Source organism: Triticum aestivum, chromosome 1A (assembly GCF_018294505.1).
Source record: "Triticum aestivum cultivar Chinese Spring chromosome 1A, IWGSC CS RefSeq v2.1, whole genome shotgun sequence".
Taxonomy (NCBI): Eukaryota; Viridiplantae; Streptophyta; class Magnoliopsida; order Poales; family Poaceae; genus Triticum; species Triticum aestivum.
In genome coordinates this window covers 493587208-493604947 of record NC_057794.1, presented here as the reverse complement: position 1 = coordinate 493604947, position 17740 = coordinate 493587208, and the positions used below count along the sequence as shown (strand labels likewise).

The 17740-nt window shown below is 46.8% G+C and overlaps 1 protein-coding gene across 1 annotated transcript; it reads right to left on the bottom strand.

Moving 5' to 3' along the window:
- Positions 1-12887: 12887 nt before the first annotated feature.
- Positions 12888-14183, bottom strand: LOC123059860 (protein G1-like7). Its single transcript, XM_044482394.1, has one exon. It carries the CDS (start codon positions 14004-14006, stop codon positions 13272-13274), a length of 735 nt encoding a protein of 244 aa, XP_044338329.1. The 5' UTR covers positions 14007-14183; the 3' UTR covers positions 12888-13271.
- Positions 14184-17740: the final 3557 nt, after the last annotated feature.

The following is a 17740-nucleotide window of genomic DNA, read 5'->3' as shown; positions in this document are numbered from 1 at the left end:
TCTATATATAAGATATTCTGAATATTTTAATATAAACTACACACAGACTAAATAAGTGAACAAATACACTAAAACATGTCTATATACATTTTCTTCAGAAAAAGTTAGAACATCTTATATTTGTGAAGAGAGGGAGAGAGAGAGAGGGAGAGAGAGAGAGAGAGAGTAATTTTTGTGACACGTCACTTATATTTTGTAAATTAAAATCGATGGTTAAAATTTAATCCAAAATACAAGGAGACCTAAGAGCATCTACAACTGGACTTCTTATTATGACCGCTCGGATGACTCGGTTAGTGACGCTCAATTTTTTTCGACCCAATATGGGGTGCTCCGAACATGCCCGGACGCATCTGTCATGTCGGGCCGGCCCATACTGGCTCGTGTCGACCATACCCCGTCCCCACTAAAATCCCCAACTGGACCAAACCCTACCTTCACTCTCCCACTCCTCATTCTGATCCCCGTCATTCCCTCCCCTCTCGGCCCCCTCCTCTTCCAATGTCGAGAACAGGCAGCACATCCGACTACAAGGATGACCACGTCGATTGGGACGCCCATGTCCACGCGACAGAGGCGGACGACAACGAGGAGCTTGTCGTCTGCATCGCGCTGCAGCGCACGCAGATGGACATGGGTGGTAGCTCGAGCTCTGCTTTGTCCCTGTCACCCGACAACGCAGAGCGAACACACCAGCATATCATGCACCATACGCGCAGCTCCACTACCCCGAGGCCCTCTCCAACCCCTCCCACGGTTGTTCCTCACAATCATCGGTGGGTGCTTGTGCTCGCGCTTTCGTAGATGCCCCTGGCTGAATCGGAGGCTCGCGCCACACGCTGCGAGAGGCAACAGATGAGGGAGAGGATGGCGGCGGCTGAGGCATCTTCCTCCCACCGGTCTCGCGTCTAGCTAGCGATCAATGCAGAGGGGCAGCTCCCCGCGGTAGTCCTCCGCCGCTCACTGACCACGGCAGAGACGAATGGGCGGTGCCTCCACCGCAAGAACAAGCGCTCTAGCTCGTCATCGAGCAGTCAAAGCGCCTCACGGTGAAGAGGGTGGCCGCTGACGCGAAAGCCCCCCGGCTCGCGAAGTACCAGGCATGCATCGTCTGTCGTATGGCCGACATCATGTCCTCCTCGTCCGAGAACGGCACAATCAATGACTTTGACGATGCCCCTTCCACCACCGACGCCTATGCGGAGGACTACAACCGCTCCCGTGACCTCAACGACAAGGGACCAACGAGGAAGTGGTGGCTTTCGACGCCCCCGTTCAACTTCATTTAGTAGTTTAGTTAATTTTTAGTTTGAGTCTATGTCCATTGCTGTGGCGAACTGTTTCTTTTGGTCCGATGAATTGTGATGCTATGTCCGTAGGGAATTATGTTGATCTATGTCTGTTTGTTGCTATATTTGGTATGTTGATCTACATAGTTTCTCCCGCGTTGCATGAATAACATGAATTTGGGGTCGGACACAAGGTATACGGTTGTGGACGTTGGCATTTGAGGGGTGATCGGTCACTGTCTACGGACACGTTTGGGCGCATCGATCTGCGGGAAGCTCGATCTGGTAGGTCCGGTCGTAGATGCTTTAATAAACTTAGACGGAGGAGTATCTCTCTAGCTGCTACTCCTTCTGTTCCAAAATAGATGACCCAGCTTTAATACAAAATTGGGTCATCTATTTTGAAACGGAGGGAGTACTTAACTGCTAGCCTAATGGAGTAATGGTCATCACCAAGCGATGCATGCTCGCCTAGCACACTGTTTTCCTCTAAAATTGTAGTAGCAGTTTTTGTTTTCAGAGATAGCATATGCTAACAGCTAGTGAAGTACTTTTTGAGTGGTGAACGCATATATACAATTCGTTTATTTTGCTTCCGGTTATCCCTTCATCTCTTTCTCTGCTTCTGTTTTCCCTGTGAGCTCCATGGGTGCATGCACTGTGCATGCTAAAGTTTGTTTTCTTTCTCTTTTTCTTTTCCTTTGTGAAAAGAGATGCATGCTAACGTTGTTGATATACATATTTTTATATCACGTATCATTTTTTTCTTCTCATAAAGTGCATGTCCGTACATGCTATCATGCATGGCCCATAATTTTGTGCGGGGAAACATAAGTAGAGTTAATCTCGATCAGACCCCACTAATTCGTTCCTGATCAAATATTGAGTGCTCGCTGCACTCGACAAAGAATCATTCCACCTTACGTTTGCTTAACTTTGGCTGCATATAGTCATTATTCTGTATCTATAAATATAGCTATAATCATCTAAAAATAATTAAATAATGTGAAATATAGTACGAGAATATGGGTGCATGCAATCAAATCCAAGTTGATCCTGAGGGCACCTAACTGTACTATTGTGCCCCCATTGCCTTTAATACAGAGGGATTAAGCAACTCAAAAAAACAGAGGGATTAAGTGCGCCCGATATATAGTGAGGCCAATACGATAAGTTTCAATGCGCTAATAATTTATTGGATCTCACATCACTGTCAAAATAAATTAGAGCCACTAGCTTGAAGTAGAAATTCGGGACGTCCAGAAATTCCCTCTTGCCCCAATTGAAAGCTAGTACAGTCAGGAATAAATTTTTTTTTAAAAAAGGAGGAGGACCCCGGCCTCTGAATCTGGACGATGCGCAGCCACACAGTCAGGCATAATATAGCAAGAACATGGCAGTTGGGTATTCTATGTTTGATGTGGAAGGTCACAAGGGAACTGATCTAGTTATATTTTACAAATTAACCACTCTACCTTATTTATCTCAAAAACTGACCGATGACCTCAAAACTAAGTACTATTTATTCGCACATTTTTTGTTTGAATAACCAAAAAAGTTAGAAAAATAAACAGCTTATTAAAGTGCATGCTAGCTAGAGTGTATTGATCATCAATAACATATATTGAGCAAAGCATGTTTTTGATCTCTTAATTATTCTAGAGGTCCCGTGTCTGAATTTTTGGTCCTCAAGTGTCAAAACCAACGCCAGAGGGCTAGGGCCGAGGCTTGCTCGGCGACGGTCGTTGGTTTGTGTCCCTCCTAGTCCACCGGGACTGGCTGGGGACGAAGGTGTTTGCCCTTCCTACGGTGGAGGCACTAACCCAGAATCGATGGCTGATGCCCGACTAGGAGTGGATGGAGAGGCCTCCACTCCTACCGTGGTGGGTGTGTCGTGAAGGGGATGATTTCACGGTGTTTTGGACCTTGGATGCCAAGGCGGCGGACTCATATTGTGGGCTGCATGGTTTGCTCTCCGGTGGGCGCTATGGCGGCGGTGGTGGCTTGCCCTCTTGGTCGTCCGGGCGGCGAGGGGGTAGCACCAAGTGGCTCAGGCTCGTCGACCTTCGGTGGCACTAGCGATGTCAGATTTGGAGTTGGGAATCTATGCGCGTCGCGGTTGTTCTGGTCACTCCGTGGGGCACGGGTGAGTTGCTGAGCGAAAGCTACGCGCCTTGGCGCCGACGACAGTGGTGCTCTCTTCATGAAGACGCCGTTGTGGTTCTCCTCTTTGCGCCAGGTTCCAGATGAAAATCCATGTCCGCTTCGGACTCGACAGCGATGACGATTCGCGCTATCTTTCCTCATGAGGGCATTGTCGTGGAGCTTAGGTGTGTTAGGGCGTAGCGTGGCATTGTAAGTCTCTCTATTTTCTCTTCCGGTACCATATTTGCGTGATCCGATTATCATGGGATCTGCTTTGTAAGAGGGCTACCTCCCCACCTTGTATCGTTCGGCCATGTACTTTGACTGATGTTGTTGCTCTATACATAAAGCGGGGCGAAAGCCTATTTCGAGTAAGTGTCAAAACCATCTAAATTTGGTCCCTTAATACCCCCCCCCCCCTCACAAATATAACATGTTTTGGATATTTCAATATGGATCGCATTCGAACTGAAATGAGTTAACAAACACACACTAAAGTGTGTCTATATACAATTCAGAAAAAGTTATAACATCTTATATTTGTGAACAAAGGGAGTACAGTAGAAGGGGCTTTCATTATGATGTGATGGATGTTTCACACATGTGGCAAGCTTTTTTTCGTGAATACGTAAAGCTTGCATATCATTTCATTGATAGAAGGAATACAATGAGTACAACGATGGGTACAACCCATGACACGAACGCAGGCATGCGTGAACATGGTGACCGGAGCAGCGAAGACGATGGATGCTCGGCCCAAACGGAGAATACAACACAGCTAAACCTACCAAGCCCAAACCTAGGGCGGCAGCACCAAACCAGCAATCCTTCCAACATAGCCAAATCCAACTTCGGGGACACCGCGAGCGAGCAAGATAGCGCCTTCAAGAAGGAAGACGGCATCGAGACACCGTTGCCATCCGGTCTGGAGGATCCAGACCTAGGGTTTCCCCTGAGCTCGAAGAGGGGCGCAACCGAAGGCCATGGCAGCGCCTCCAAGAAGGAAAACGACACCCGCAGGCTTTGCTGCTGCCAGCATCAGCAATCCGAGCAGGGGTTTCTCCCTGGCCTGAGGCTGAGCAATCCCAGAGCCGCCAAAAGTGGAATCGATGATGAGGGAGCAATGCTGGTCGGAGCCGCCGCGTCAGAGGGGGGTGGTGTGGCTGCACCTGCCGCCGAAGGGTGGCACTGCCTCCGAACCCACGAGCATTAGATCAGGCAAAAGGGGGAGGCTTTAAGGTATGCAGGTACGTAGGGCCGACGGTGAAGTGAAGACCACCGCGAGGGGGAGGCGACGGTGACCTGCAATGCCGGCAAGCTAGGACTAGAGGAACGCAGATCCGAGTTGTCGTGGCCGTAGCCATCGGGACATCAGCGAACCAAGCAAGCCGGAAGGAATGCAGCTACTCGTTGCCAAGGCCAAAGCCGCTCGGTAGAGCACGCCAGTAGCCCAGAGACACCAGAGAATGCGGGTCTGAGGCCGCCAGGACCGGAGCAGCGCTAGCAAGGACCCCGACGCGAGGTGTTCCGCGCCTGCCACTACCACTGTTTCCTCTTCACCGCGCGGGCAAGAACCATCGCCGCTACTCGAGATGGAGGAAGGCCCGCCGGAGGGGGGGCTGCACAAGGCAGGTCGCGTGTGCCCCTGCAACCAGCCACATCACCCGTGCCCGACCACGGCAAGCAGCAGCACCAGCACCAGCAGCAGGCTGGGCTGCGCCGCCGGCGGGGGAGGGGATGGCTACTGGGAAGGGCGGCCATGGCCGCGGCCAGGACACGCCAGATCCACCTCCGAACAAGTAGGAGGTGGGCAGCAGCTGGGAGGGCGAGTGGGGGTGGCGCCCGCGGCGCGCCATGGCTGGATCGGGGCTGCGGGGCCGGGGGAGGACGGGTGCGAGAGGGACAAATCTGCCCCGCCGACACCATCCCGGAGCGCGGCCCGGCTTCGCTGGCCGTACATTTGGCAAGCTAGCAAAAAGAAAAGAAATCAAGAATAGGATTGGGGAGGGGGAGGGGGATAAGAAGAAACATATATAAACGTGGTAAATTAATCAACGAAGTACAATAATTCTAATAATCATGGCAATCAAGATTTTTCTAGAACACCATGGAACTCAGAAAAGGTTACAAAATATTCACAAAATAAAAGGAACATTCATATTTACAAAAAAGAAAAACACCGGTGAAGTTAGGTTCCACCCTCATATTCCCCCCACAAGACCGACTGCGGGAGTATATGAGAATTCTAATGATCATAGAAATCAAGATTTTTCGAGAACCCCATGGAACTCGGAAAAGTTACGAAATATTTACAAAAAAGAAAACATTCATATTTACAAAGAAAGAAAATACTGGTGAACTTACGCTCCACACGCATATCCCCCCACAAGACCGACTTTAGTCAAGTGTAGTTCTGACCCAAAATTTCCAGATCGACACTTGATCTAAGAAATGAAGAAGGATCATCATTGGTGTGGGTCGATCAGCAGATGGTAATAGAGAAAAAGTACGAAACGCAGCGTGCTTGTGTCTTCTACCTGCAGCAGCGTCGGCATGCATGTTCTCTCCCTTACACACACGTACGTAGGGCAGTACAAAAACAGTACCTTATGTACTGTGCACCCTGCACAGAACTGCGACTTCTGAAAAGGAGAGAACAGTAGAATGTGGAAACATCTGCGAGCTCTCGTGCAGTTCCCTATTTGTTCCACCAACAGTGACATTCTACCGCGCAGTGGCCACAAGCTATTTATTCACACATGCGTATGTGGGTGCACACACGCATCAGTTCAATCACCACACTCCGCGAGCTGGTTCGTGATTGGGTGCGTCAATTGCATGATCCATAACTCAGGCGTATAATCCTTGACCTTTGTAACTTTGTAAGTATCCAAAGGATCAATGTAACAGAATAAACATAACGAGTCGGCAAACATATTTTAGTGCATACTCGAATTACATGCACCGACTAATTCATTCAGAAAAAAAACCGAAGTTGATTGAGGAAAGTGGGCAAATAAACTTAATTATACTTCATCTCTCTATTAACGGGTTGCCATTGCACTCTCGTCTAAGGGCCAGTTCTTTTGGGCAATTCTCCCAGAATTGACCCCCTCCTCAGCTTCTCCCAGAATTGCCACTTAATATTTTTTTACAATTCCTAGCTAATTAGACCTTAACTAGCTAGGAATTGTAAAAAAAATATTAAGTGACAATTCTGGGAGAAGCTGGGGAAGAGGTCAATTCTAGGAAAATTGCCCAAAAGAACTGGTCCTAAACATGGACCTAAAATGGGCTGTAATTTTTTGATTCTAAATTACGACCACTGGGTCACATGCATTATAGTTAGCTCATCCAAAACTCCAAGTAATGGAAAATATTGTATGTGCGCAATCCCATCATCGTATCATTCAGACTTGTAAACATTTTTTTAACAAATTACAGACGCAAGCATTCATATATACATGCATATACTCATCCCTATAAACGCGCACATGCACATCATACCCCTACGAGAATCTTCGAGAGACTGAGCCGGCATATCATTCAAGATAAATGCGAGCACCAAGACTTGAACCCTAGTGGGCTGGGGATACCACTATACATCTAACCATGCAATCACAGGTTGATTCCTGATGCGTAAACGGTTTGAATCACTAGCTTTGAGGGTTTTTTTTTTTGCGAAAAACTAGCTTTTGAGGTTAACTAACTATTGTCTTGTTGCCATCTGCGTTCTCGGTCGCCGGTCAACACGACCGACGTACCTAGGACCGGAAAGAACAAAGCGACGAGGGGTCGATCGGGGTGGCCGCTGCGCAACGAATGTACTGTACTGTACGTACGGGCGCAAAATTTAATAACGTAGCTGCCCCAATCATCACAGATCGAGAATCCGATGATGCCTCTGCCCCTCCCCAAATAATATGGCCCCTCCGTACACCCAGTACTACGTCCTCTAGTAGTAATAAAACTAGAAAAATACTACTACTACTCCCTACAAAAGGATACCCGGCCGATCCGACGTTGCAACCACGGCTCCCGATCGAATAAAGCACAAGCAACAGCACAGGTTAGCTATTATAGCCAAGCTAGCTAGCTAGCTAGCCTGAGGCATTCCTTGATTATGTGCCTAGCTTGCTACTATAAGATGAACTCAACGGACCTAAACCAAAAGAAAATTAAGCAAAGGGTGCATCATGGATGTTAATTAGGACAAAAGTGTAATAATAAAACATAATTGTATGGGAGTAGCTCATGACCTGGCTAGGCTAAGCATGGTGTACTGGAAGGGCGAATATAGGCATAAACTTGTCTTGCATTGCTCACATCATCACCAAGTTAATAAAGCATCTTCCTGCTTTTGTCGAGTGTCCATTAAAGCTTAGGGCATCTCCAACGCCGACTCTCAAATATGAATATGAAAACAAAACTTAATTTGAACTATTGATTCAAAAGATATAAAAGATTAAAAGTTGAAACCCAAAAGGAAAAGAAAGGGGTTGGTGCCCCGCCCCTGCGTGCCACAAGGTGACTCCCTGGCGGAGGACTGAGTAGATGAAATGTTCTAAACCTATACATGGATATCTAAAGCCTATAGTTTTATATGGCTAAAATATACACTTTATATGCGTGAAAAAAATCCTACATAAATGATGCATGTAGAAGATGGTTACAAGTATGTGTGTGTAAAAATTGGAACTTAAATATGACTATATGTGACATGTACAAAAATGACAAAAGGAACAAGGAACAATGTAACTGGTCACATACGGAGGGCCATAGATGGCGGGCGAACAGGGCATTCAAAGTTGGTCGATATATGGTTTCCACAACAATGGGGTTGATGAATTCCAGAAAACATACAATGGGTAGATGGCAACCACACTCTCGGGTCCAAAATATGTTTACCGCACGATTTTCCAAAAGAAAAAATACTCCTAAATCTTGTTAGAGATAGGGACTTTTTTGTGATGTTAATTTCTGATGAGGGCCAATATCGACATTTTTCCCTATATGCCTATTTCATATGAAATGGTGAAGAGGCAATCCAATGAGATAATAGCATAAGCCTTTAAGACCCCGCAGGTTGAATCATCGCAGTATGTCGAGAGAGTAGTCAACCTAGCGTTTTCATGGGAATGCCTCGTGAAGAAATTTCAAATCTCCAAGTTCCATCTAGCTCCCAATGGGGACCGGGTGATTATAGAGAAGCAAATATAAGTCTTTGATTTGTAGCCCTCCTCGGTAAATGGTTTTACCAGGCAAAATATCAAGATGATCGAGTTCGTATAGAAGTTTGCAAGTAGTAGCTAGTCTTGCATGACTCTAAATTGCATCATGTGAATGACATTATTACCGAAAAAAGTTAAACTCAAAATTCATTTTCTCGTACGGTTATTATCCGTTGTATATATATTATAGTGATTGTGGTCCACATTTGGTTACATATGGACAATTCTAGCTTCTTCGACTAACTGTCGTGTCCTAGTCCTCCTTGGTAAATGGGTTTACCAAGCAAACAATCCCACATGAACTCTGATATAATAGTCCAAGTTTGAAGGGCACTCTCAATGCTTGTATCATTGCATTGGTTCATAGGTAAGAGAGAGCAACCATATCTTAATCTAGACATTGACCTTAGCACCCAAAACCAGGACATCCCATAACATTTCTCTCACAAAATACATTACGAGGGTTGTTTTAGATACAGCACTAAGATATAGTACACTGGCACCACTATATCTAACTATCTACTACCCCCATTCATAAATGTAAGATGTTTTTGCAATTCAATTGATATAAACAGATTGTGTATTAAATATCATTGATATAGTGCACTAGGACTGCCCAAACGGAAGTGTAAAAAGTAGCTAAGGGTGGTGAATTCCGAGAGTCCTAGCTGTATAGTCGGAAATAGAATATGCTTTTACTAGTGATAAAAATTAAAAAGCGGCCCTAGCTGAAAGAACATAGGCAAAATGCATGACTGTGGAAGGAAACATCCACTAGGCACTCCAATGGATGAAGTTTTTTTCTCATGGGCAGAGGGAAGAAGTTGCATTGTGTGAATGGTGAAAATGGTTCATCATCTTAATCTAACAAATACAAGTCGGAATTGTTTGATTTCTTTTGTGCGATAACCGCGAATCTCGACCCCTCTCGGTAAAAAAAATAATATAAGGGACGATTTACCTTTAGCAACAGGGACGGAGCTCCCGTGTAAGGGCTGGTGTCAATTGACACCAATGCCGATCGTAACCTGAAGTAATATTGTTAATAGGATTTGTCTTTGACCCCAGCCCAAAAAAATGATTGACCCCAGCCCAGCCGGAGAAGCCCAAAGCACAAGCTAATTCCAACCCAACCGTGGAAGCCCACAGTCACTAAAAAGATATGCGGTCGTTCAACACAACCCAAAAGTAGTCGTTCCTTATTCCTTAATTTCCTATACGCAGATACGCTTGTATGCACACGAGTTCCTCCCTCTTCGTCTCGTCGCCTCCCCTCAATCCCTAATTCCCCAATCCCCTTCCGATGTGATAATTCCTTGCAGGTGCCACCTGGTGGAATTATAGAGAGACGAGCCAACGAAGCAAAGGGATTTTGATCTAATTTGTGGACGTCGGTCAGCCGATTGTTGCGGCATAATCTGGTGCTAATCCACCAAGTCTAGATCGACTCTTCCCAGGTATGCCTCGCGACACGCATGTGTATTACCTTTAGCCTTTAGACTAAATTTCGTAACTGAATAATTAAAAATTTTGCTGTTCTCTCCCTTGATTCATGTACGACTAGGAGGTTATGGACAGATTTTTGTGAAAACGACCACTACTATTAGTTGCAGCAGGGACTTCAAGGTCACTTAGACTTAGACAAGATCATACTCATGTATCAAGCGTTGGTACTACTATTCCAACAGAAATAAATTTGGATGATCTCCCTCCTGATCCAGCTGATCCAAAAAGAATATCACAGTACACTAAGAATCCTAAGAAGTAACACGAGATCAGACGGATATATTTAACTAGAGGACCTTATAGGCTCCAAGAACCAATGTACACAGCAAAAAAGACCCAATAAAACAAACCTCTATCATTACCAAATAGTGTGTGTTAATTCTATTATTGATCGGCAACTTAGGGAGTTCAATGAAAGATTCATGAAGTAAAGTATTCATTGCTTATTCACATGGCTTCTTTCAACCCAAAAAACTCATCTACTGTTTTTAACTTGAAGAGTTTATTAAAGTTAGCTGAGTTCTATCCTGATGATTTCAGTTCAACACAATTGATTTATCTTGTCCAGGAACATTGGAATTACATTGACAGTGTCCGAGCGTACCAAAGATTTGCCAATTTGGATGTCATGGATGATCTTGCTAAAGTGTTGATGGGCACTAGGAAGCATCTTGTTTTTCCTTTGGTGTATCAACTTCTAAAGTTCGTGCAAATTTTGACGGTTGCCACAACGTCAGTGGAGAGATGCTTTTCAGCAATGAATATTGTCAAGAGTGTTTTGCGCAACAAAATGGGTGTCGAGTTCCTAAATGAGTGATTGATTTGCTATGCGGGGAAAGATATATTTTCTACTATTACAAATGATGATGTGATTGATCTATTTAATAAGATGGAAGATTGAGAAAGGAGGTTATAAAATGTGAGCCTCATGTCACTTTATATTTTTGCTTAATGATATTTATTTTTTGTATTATTTTTTCGTAACATTGTTGTGATATTTTCTTTTGTTCATCCTTTTCAGAAAGTAACAACATGAAGTGCTTTAAGTTAACCTTTGGCTTTATGACTTTGCTCAGCCTGTACTCGGTATGACTTTTTTAATGTAATAATATTATTATCGAATCATTGTATATTTTCTCTCTCTATATGGCGCACTCCAATATTATGTATGTTGCACTGCTATAGTTTACGCTAGAGTGAACAAAGCTTGACATCAGTGCCCATTTTTTCTAGCTTCGTCCCCATTTAGCAACCAAAATCTGGTCTACCCCATTGATTGATTTATGTCAAGAGTCTTAAAAGCGAGCACGCGGGAAGTCGGTGGTTTATGCTCAGGGAGTGTTTGCACGGTGGGGTCACGTACGCTGTCGTGTAAAAATGTGCAAAGTGGATGCACAGTGCTTAGCCACAGTGCTGATCGATTTGGCGGATCACGGATGGATGGACGCCGGCCGGTCAGCGTGAGGCCGGGCCAGCCTGCCTGCCTGATCCATGAGATGATGAAATGATGCGAGGAGGGGCCATGCAAAAGACGACCGATGGAGATCGAGGCGAGCTAGCTAGCGATTCACTAGCATCATCCCTTTTCTCGGGTCGATCAGGCCTAGCTATCGATCCAGGGCACTGCACACGACACACGCCGTGCGTCCCTTCGCGAGAAAGTGAGGGGAGGAGAGGAAAAGGCTAGCTACTGTTCTTCATCTTTGCCTATCTCCTTTTCTTATTCTCCGTCTCTCTCCCTCTCTCTGTCCTCAGAAAAGGGGATCGACAATGGCGGCTGCGGCCAAAAATGCATGGGGGAATGGAGGTCGGTCAAATTAAAGCCTGGCGACAAGGTGTGAGAAGAGAAGGTGGAAATACAGAAGGCAGTCTGTAAGTTGTGTTAATCATTTCAATCTGGAAATCTGATATTTCTACCCCTCCGGATATAAAGTAACATGGGGAAAAGGAAAATAGATCAAGGCGAGGTAGGGTAAAAAAAATGCAAGGAAGAGGTCTTTGTGGAGTGGGCATCGAAACTACGCTCACGGAAGTTGCACCAGCCATGCATGCATGCAGAGGGGTGCATGGCCGGCCAGCCGCGCACGTCGGAGCTGGAAGATGGAGTGGGGGACGAGATCTTTGGAGAGAGAGCAACAGTGGGCCGGCCGGTAGCGCGCCCGCACGTGTGGTCGCCGCCGCCATGGGCCTAGAGCACTCCCCGGCCGCATGCAGTGAGTGTACAGTGTCCCATCCGGCCGGGGACCAGAGAAGATCGATCTGCCTTGAGTTCAGTACTCCTCCTTTCAAGCAGTACCCTCGGATCAAAATCCAGGGCATTCGGTCTCAATTATAGATCAGATTTTACAGGTTCAAATTTGACTAGTTTATCAAGTAAAAATAAACTGAAGTTACAGCTAATTAAATTAAGAAATGCACGCATGCTAATTACTCTCTCTCGAAATGTGGTTGAGGAGGTCGTACACTTGACTACTGTATGTGTGCACCAGAGGAGTACATGCACCATTCATGCAAGCTTTTAATTTGCACCTGCGTATGTCTCCATTTGCACAGTATTAGTGGAACACAAACTTGAAGTGAAAATGCATGTGCCAGTACACAGTACAGCGACTCACTGTAGCAGTGTCCAAATGTTTGGCAAGAACTATGTATAGAGGAAACAATGCATGGTAATCAAAAGAAAATGGAGAGATTCCTTGCAATGGGAGATCTTAAATACCCAATTTACCTCAAATCTTGCGGTTATGTCACCATGAGGGTATGTATGGGACATTTGGACATGAGCAAAACACCACAGCTAGCACTGATCAATTGTTCAGCTCCCAAAACTCCAATATTCAAATCTCAATTACCATTTGCCGACTGGCACATACTTACTCAGCTACTCACTGACCTAGGTAGCTAGAATCATAAGGACTCGATCGACAACAAGAAGAAATTAAACAAGAAAAAGGAGAAGGATAGTGAAATCAAATGGCAAGAGAAATATAGCTCAAACCTTGCAAAATAAGCGCGAACGATGTATACATTACCGACACGTACGTAGGGAAGCAAATACGACAAGGAGGGAGGTCTCTTGTCGGCGAGGTGATTGATTCTACTATACTCGGGAGGTGCTTGGAGCAGCAGCGACGCTACTCCCTTCAGCCTGGGCGCCGGTGGGTGACGGCAGTGGTGAAGCCGCCGTGGTGCCGCTGCCACTTTGCTCTCCTCCTTCGCCGCGGCCCGGGACAGCCGTGGCGACCGACGATGAGCTCGCCCCCTCCCCGGCAGCGCCGGCAGGGAGCGCGGGCGTGCGCTTGCGCTTCTTCTTCTCGTAGGGTATGCCCCTGGCCTTGGCCTGGCCGTCGCGGACCTCGCGGAGGTAGATCCGCACGGCGCGCGCGGCGAAGGGGTTGGACTCGGGCGCGTGGCCGCTCTCATCGTAGGCGGCGCGGAGGCGGCCGATGAGCGCGTCGAGGGAGCCCCAGGCCTGGCGGAGCGGGCAGGGGCAGGGCGCGGGCGGGCTGGGCTGGCCGTAGTGCGCGCAGCCGGACGCGTGCACCTTGGTCTTGCCGAACTGGTCGAGGTACTTGAGGAACTCGATGACGTGCGCGCCGCTGCAGCGCGCCAGCGTCAGCGGGGGGCGGTGGTTGCGCAGGTACTGCAGGAACGTGTTCCAGTCCCGCCGCTTCTGCGACTCGTACCTGCTCAGCTGCTGCGGCGGCGGGGGCATCGGCTGCGGCGGCGGGGGCATCGGCTGCGGCTGCGGGGGCGCCACCGCCAGCGCCACCGGCTGCTGCGCGTCGCCCGCGGCGGAGGAGGACGGAGGGCCGGCGGTGCCCGGGGAGTCCATGATGTGGCTTGGAGGTTAGCCCGCCCGCCGGCCGGCCGCCGCGCGCGGCTGGAGCAGGCGATCTGGCAGGGAGGGGGTAGTGGAGACGCGCGCGGGGAGCGGGCGGGCGGACGGGCCGAGAGCGACGTTGGCGGGGAGGTGAACCTGGGTGCTAGTGAAGTGAGGGGGACGGACGGAGGTGTGATGCTTGAAATGAAGGTGATAGCTGGGGAGGGAGGGGAGCGCGGTGTGGGGGCCGGGGAGCATTCACGTGGTTGGTGGCCCCCGGCCGTCGCCGGAACAATTCCCTGCGCGCTACGTACGTGCGGTGCGCGCGTATCGTATGCATGAACAGTTGTAAGTAGTTGTGCATGTGCGCGTAGGGATCGGAGGAGAGGCTGAGGCTGAGAGGCGGCGGCTGTTGCATGGCCGGCCGGCCAGCGGGCGATCGAGATGCGGTATCGCTCGTGCGCGTCGGATTGTGGCAGCGTTGAGGTCATGCTGTGTCCAACAGTGGCGGGTGTCGGCTGGGCCGGACGAGGAGGATATATTAGTACCAGTAGTACTGATCAGTGCCCTGGTAACATGCATTGTTTTGCTATTCCAAATTCCACTTGTCAGACCCGAAACAGTTTTCAGACTCTCTTTTAAGAAAGATAAAACATTTTTATATGTTTTCAACAACATATTATATATACTCCCTCCGTCCCATAATGTAAGACGTTTTTATGCACGAGTAGAACACAAATTGTTGTGTGCGTCAATTTTGTCAATTTACTTGCCGTTACTAGTCTTATCTTGATTCGGCGCCATCATGGAATGAAGTGGCCCGGACCGACTTTACACGTACGCTTACGTGAGACTGGTTCCACCGACTGACATGCACTAGTTGCATAAGGTGGCTAGTGGGTGTCTGTCTCTCCCACTTTAGTCGGATCGGATTCGATGAAAAGGGTCCTTATGAAGGGTAAATAGAAATTGGCATATCACATTGTGGTTTTGACGTACATAAGAAACGTTCTTGCTAAGAAACCTATAGCAGCCACGTAAAAAACTTGCAACAACAATTAGAGGACGTCTAACTTATTTTTGCAGCATGTACCATGTGATGTGATGTGGCCAAAAAGATGTGATGAATGATATATGTGATGCATGAGATTGATCATGTTCTTGTAATAGGAATCACGACTTGCATGTCGATGAGTATGACAACAGGCAGGAGTCATAGGAGTTGTCTTAATTTATTTATGACTTACGTGTCAACATATAACGTCATGTAATTACTTTATTTTATTGCTAAACCATTAGCCATAGTAGTAGAAGTAATAGATGACGATACACCTTCATTAAGACACGATGATGGAGATCATGATGATGGAGATCATGGTGTCATGCTGGTGACGACGATGATCATGGCGCCCCGAAGATGGAGATCATAAGGAGCAAAATGATATTGGCCATATCATGTCACTATTTGATTGCATGTGATGTTTATCATGTTTTACATCTTATTTGCTTAGAACGACGGTAGTTTAAATAAGATGATCCCTCGCAATAATTTCAAGAAAGTGTCCCCCTAACCGTGCACCGTTGCGAAGGTTCGTGGTTTCGAAGCACCACGTGATGATCGGGTGTGATAGATTCTATGTTCGAATACAACGGGTGTAAGCCAGATTTACACACGCAATACACTTAGGTTGATTTGACGAGTCTAGCATGTACAGACATGGCCTCGGAACACGGAAAACCGAAAGGTCGAGCATGGGTCGTATAGAAGATACGATCAACATGAAGATGTTCACCGATGTTGACTAGTCCGTCTCACGTGATGATCAGACACGGCCTAGTTGACTCGGATCATGTTTCACTTAGATGACTAGAGGGATGTCTATCCGAGTGGGAGTTCATTGAATAATTTGATTAGATAAACTTAATTATCATGGACTTAGTCTAAAATCTTTGCAATATGTCTTGTAGATCAAATGGCCCACGCTAATGTTGCCCTCAACTTCAACGCGTTCCTAGAGAAAACCAAGCTGAAAGATGATGGCAGCAACTATACAGACTGGGTCCGGAACCTGAGGATCATCCTCATAGCTGCCAAGAAAGATTATGTCCTAGAAGCACCGCTAGGTAACGCACCCATCCCAGAGAACCAAGACGTTATGAACGCTTGGCAGCAGCGTGCTGATGATTACTCTCTCGTTCAGTGTGGCATGCTTTACAGCTTAGAACCGGGGCTCCAAAAGCGTTTTGAGCAACACGGGGCATATGAGATGTTCGAAGAGCTGAAAATGGTTTTTCAAGCTCATGCCCGGGTCGAGAGATATGAAGTCTCCGACAAGTTCTTCAGTTGTTAGATGGAGGAAAATAGTTCTGTCAGTGAGCACATACTCAAAATGTCTGGGTTGCACAACCGCTTGACTCAGCTGGGAGTTAATCTCCCAGATGACGCGGTCATTGACAGAATCCTTCAGTCGCTTCCACCGAGCTACAAGAGCTTTGTGATGAACTTCAATATGCAGGGGATGGAAAAGACCATTCCTGAGGTATATTCAATGCTGAAATCAGCGGAGGTGGAGATCAAAAAGGAACATCAAGTGTTGATGGTGAATAAAACCATTAAGTTTAAGAAAGGCAAGGGTAAGAAGAACTTCAATAAGGACGGCAAGGGGGTTGCCGCGCCCGGTAAGCAAGCTGCCGGGAAGAAGCCAAAGAATGGACCCAAGCCCGAGACTGAGTGTTTTTTATTGCAAGGGAAGTGGTCACTGGAAGCGGAACTGTCCCAAATACTTAGCGGACAAGAAGGCCGGCAACACTAAAGGTATATGTGATATACATGTAATTGATGTGTACCTTATCAGTACTTGTAGTAGCTCTTAGGTATTTGATACCGGTGCGGTTGCTCACATTTATAACTCAAAGCAGGAGCTGCGGAATAAGCGGAGACTGGCGAAGGACAAGGTGACGATGCGCGTCGGGAATGGTTCCAAGGTCGATGTGATCGCCATCGGCACGCTACCTCTATATTTACCTACGGGATTAGTTTTAAACCTCAATAATTGTTATTTAGTGCCAGCTTTGAGCATGAACATTGTATCAGGATCTCGTTTAATTCGAGATGGCTACTCATTTAAATCCGAGAATAATGGTTGTTCTATTTATATGAGAGATATGTTTTATGGTCATGCCCCGCTGGTGAATGGTTTATTCTTAATGAATCTCGAGCGTAATGTTACACATATTCATAGTGTGAATACCAAAAGATGTAAGGTTGATAATGATAGTCCCACATACTTGTGGCACTACCGCCTTGGTCACATAGGTGTCAAACGCATGAAGAAGCTCCATATAAATGGACTTTTGGAGTCTCTTTATTACGAACCATTTGACACGTGCGAACCATGCCTCATGGGTAAAATGACTAAGACTCTGTTCTCAGGAACAATGGAGCGAGCAACCAACTTATTGGAAATCATACATACTGATGTGTGTGGTCCAATGAGTGTTGAGGCTCGCGGTGGCTATCGTTATGTTCTCACCCTCACTGATGACTTGAGTAGATATGGGTATGTCTACTTAATGAAACACAAGTCTGAGACCTTTGAAAAATTCAAGGAATTTCAGAGTGAGGTTGAGAATCAACGTGACAGGAAAATCAAGTTCTTGCGATCAGATCGTGGGGGAGAATACTTGAGTCACGAATTTGGCACGCACTTAAGGAAATGTGGAATAGTTTCACAACTCACGCCGCC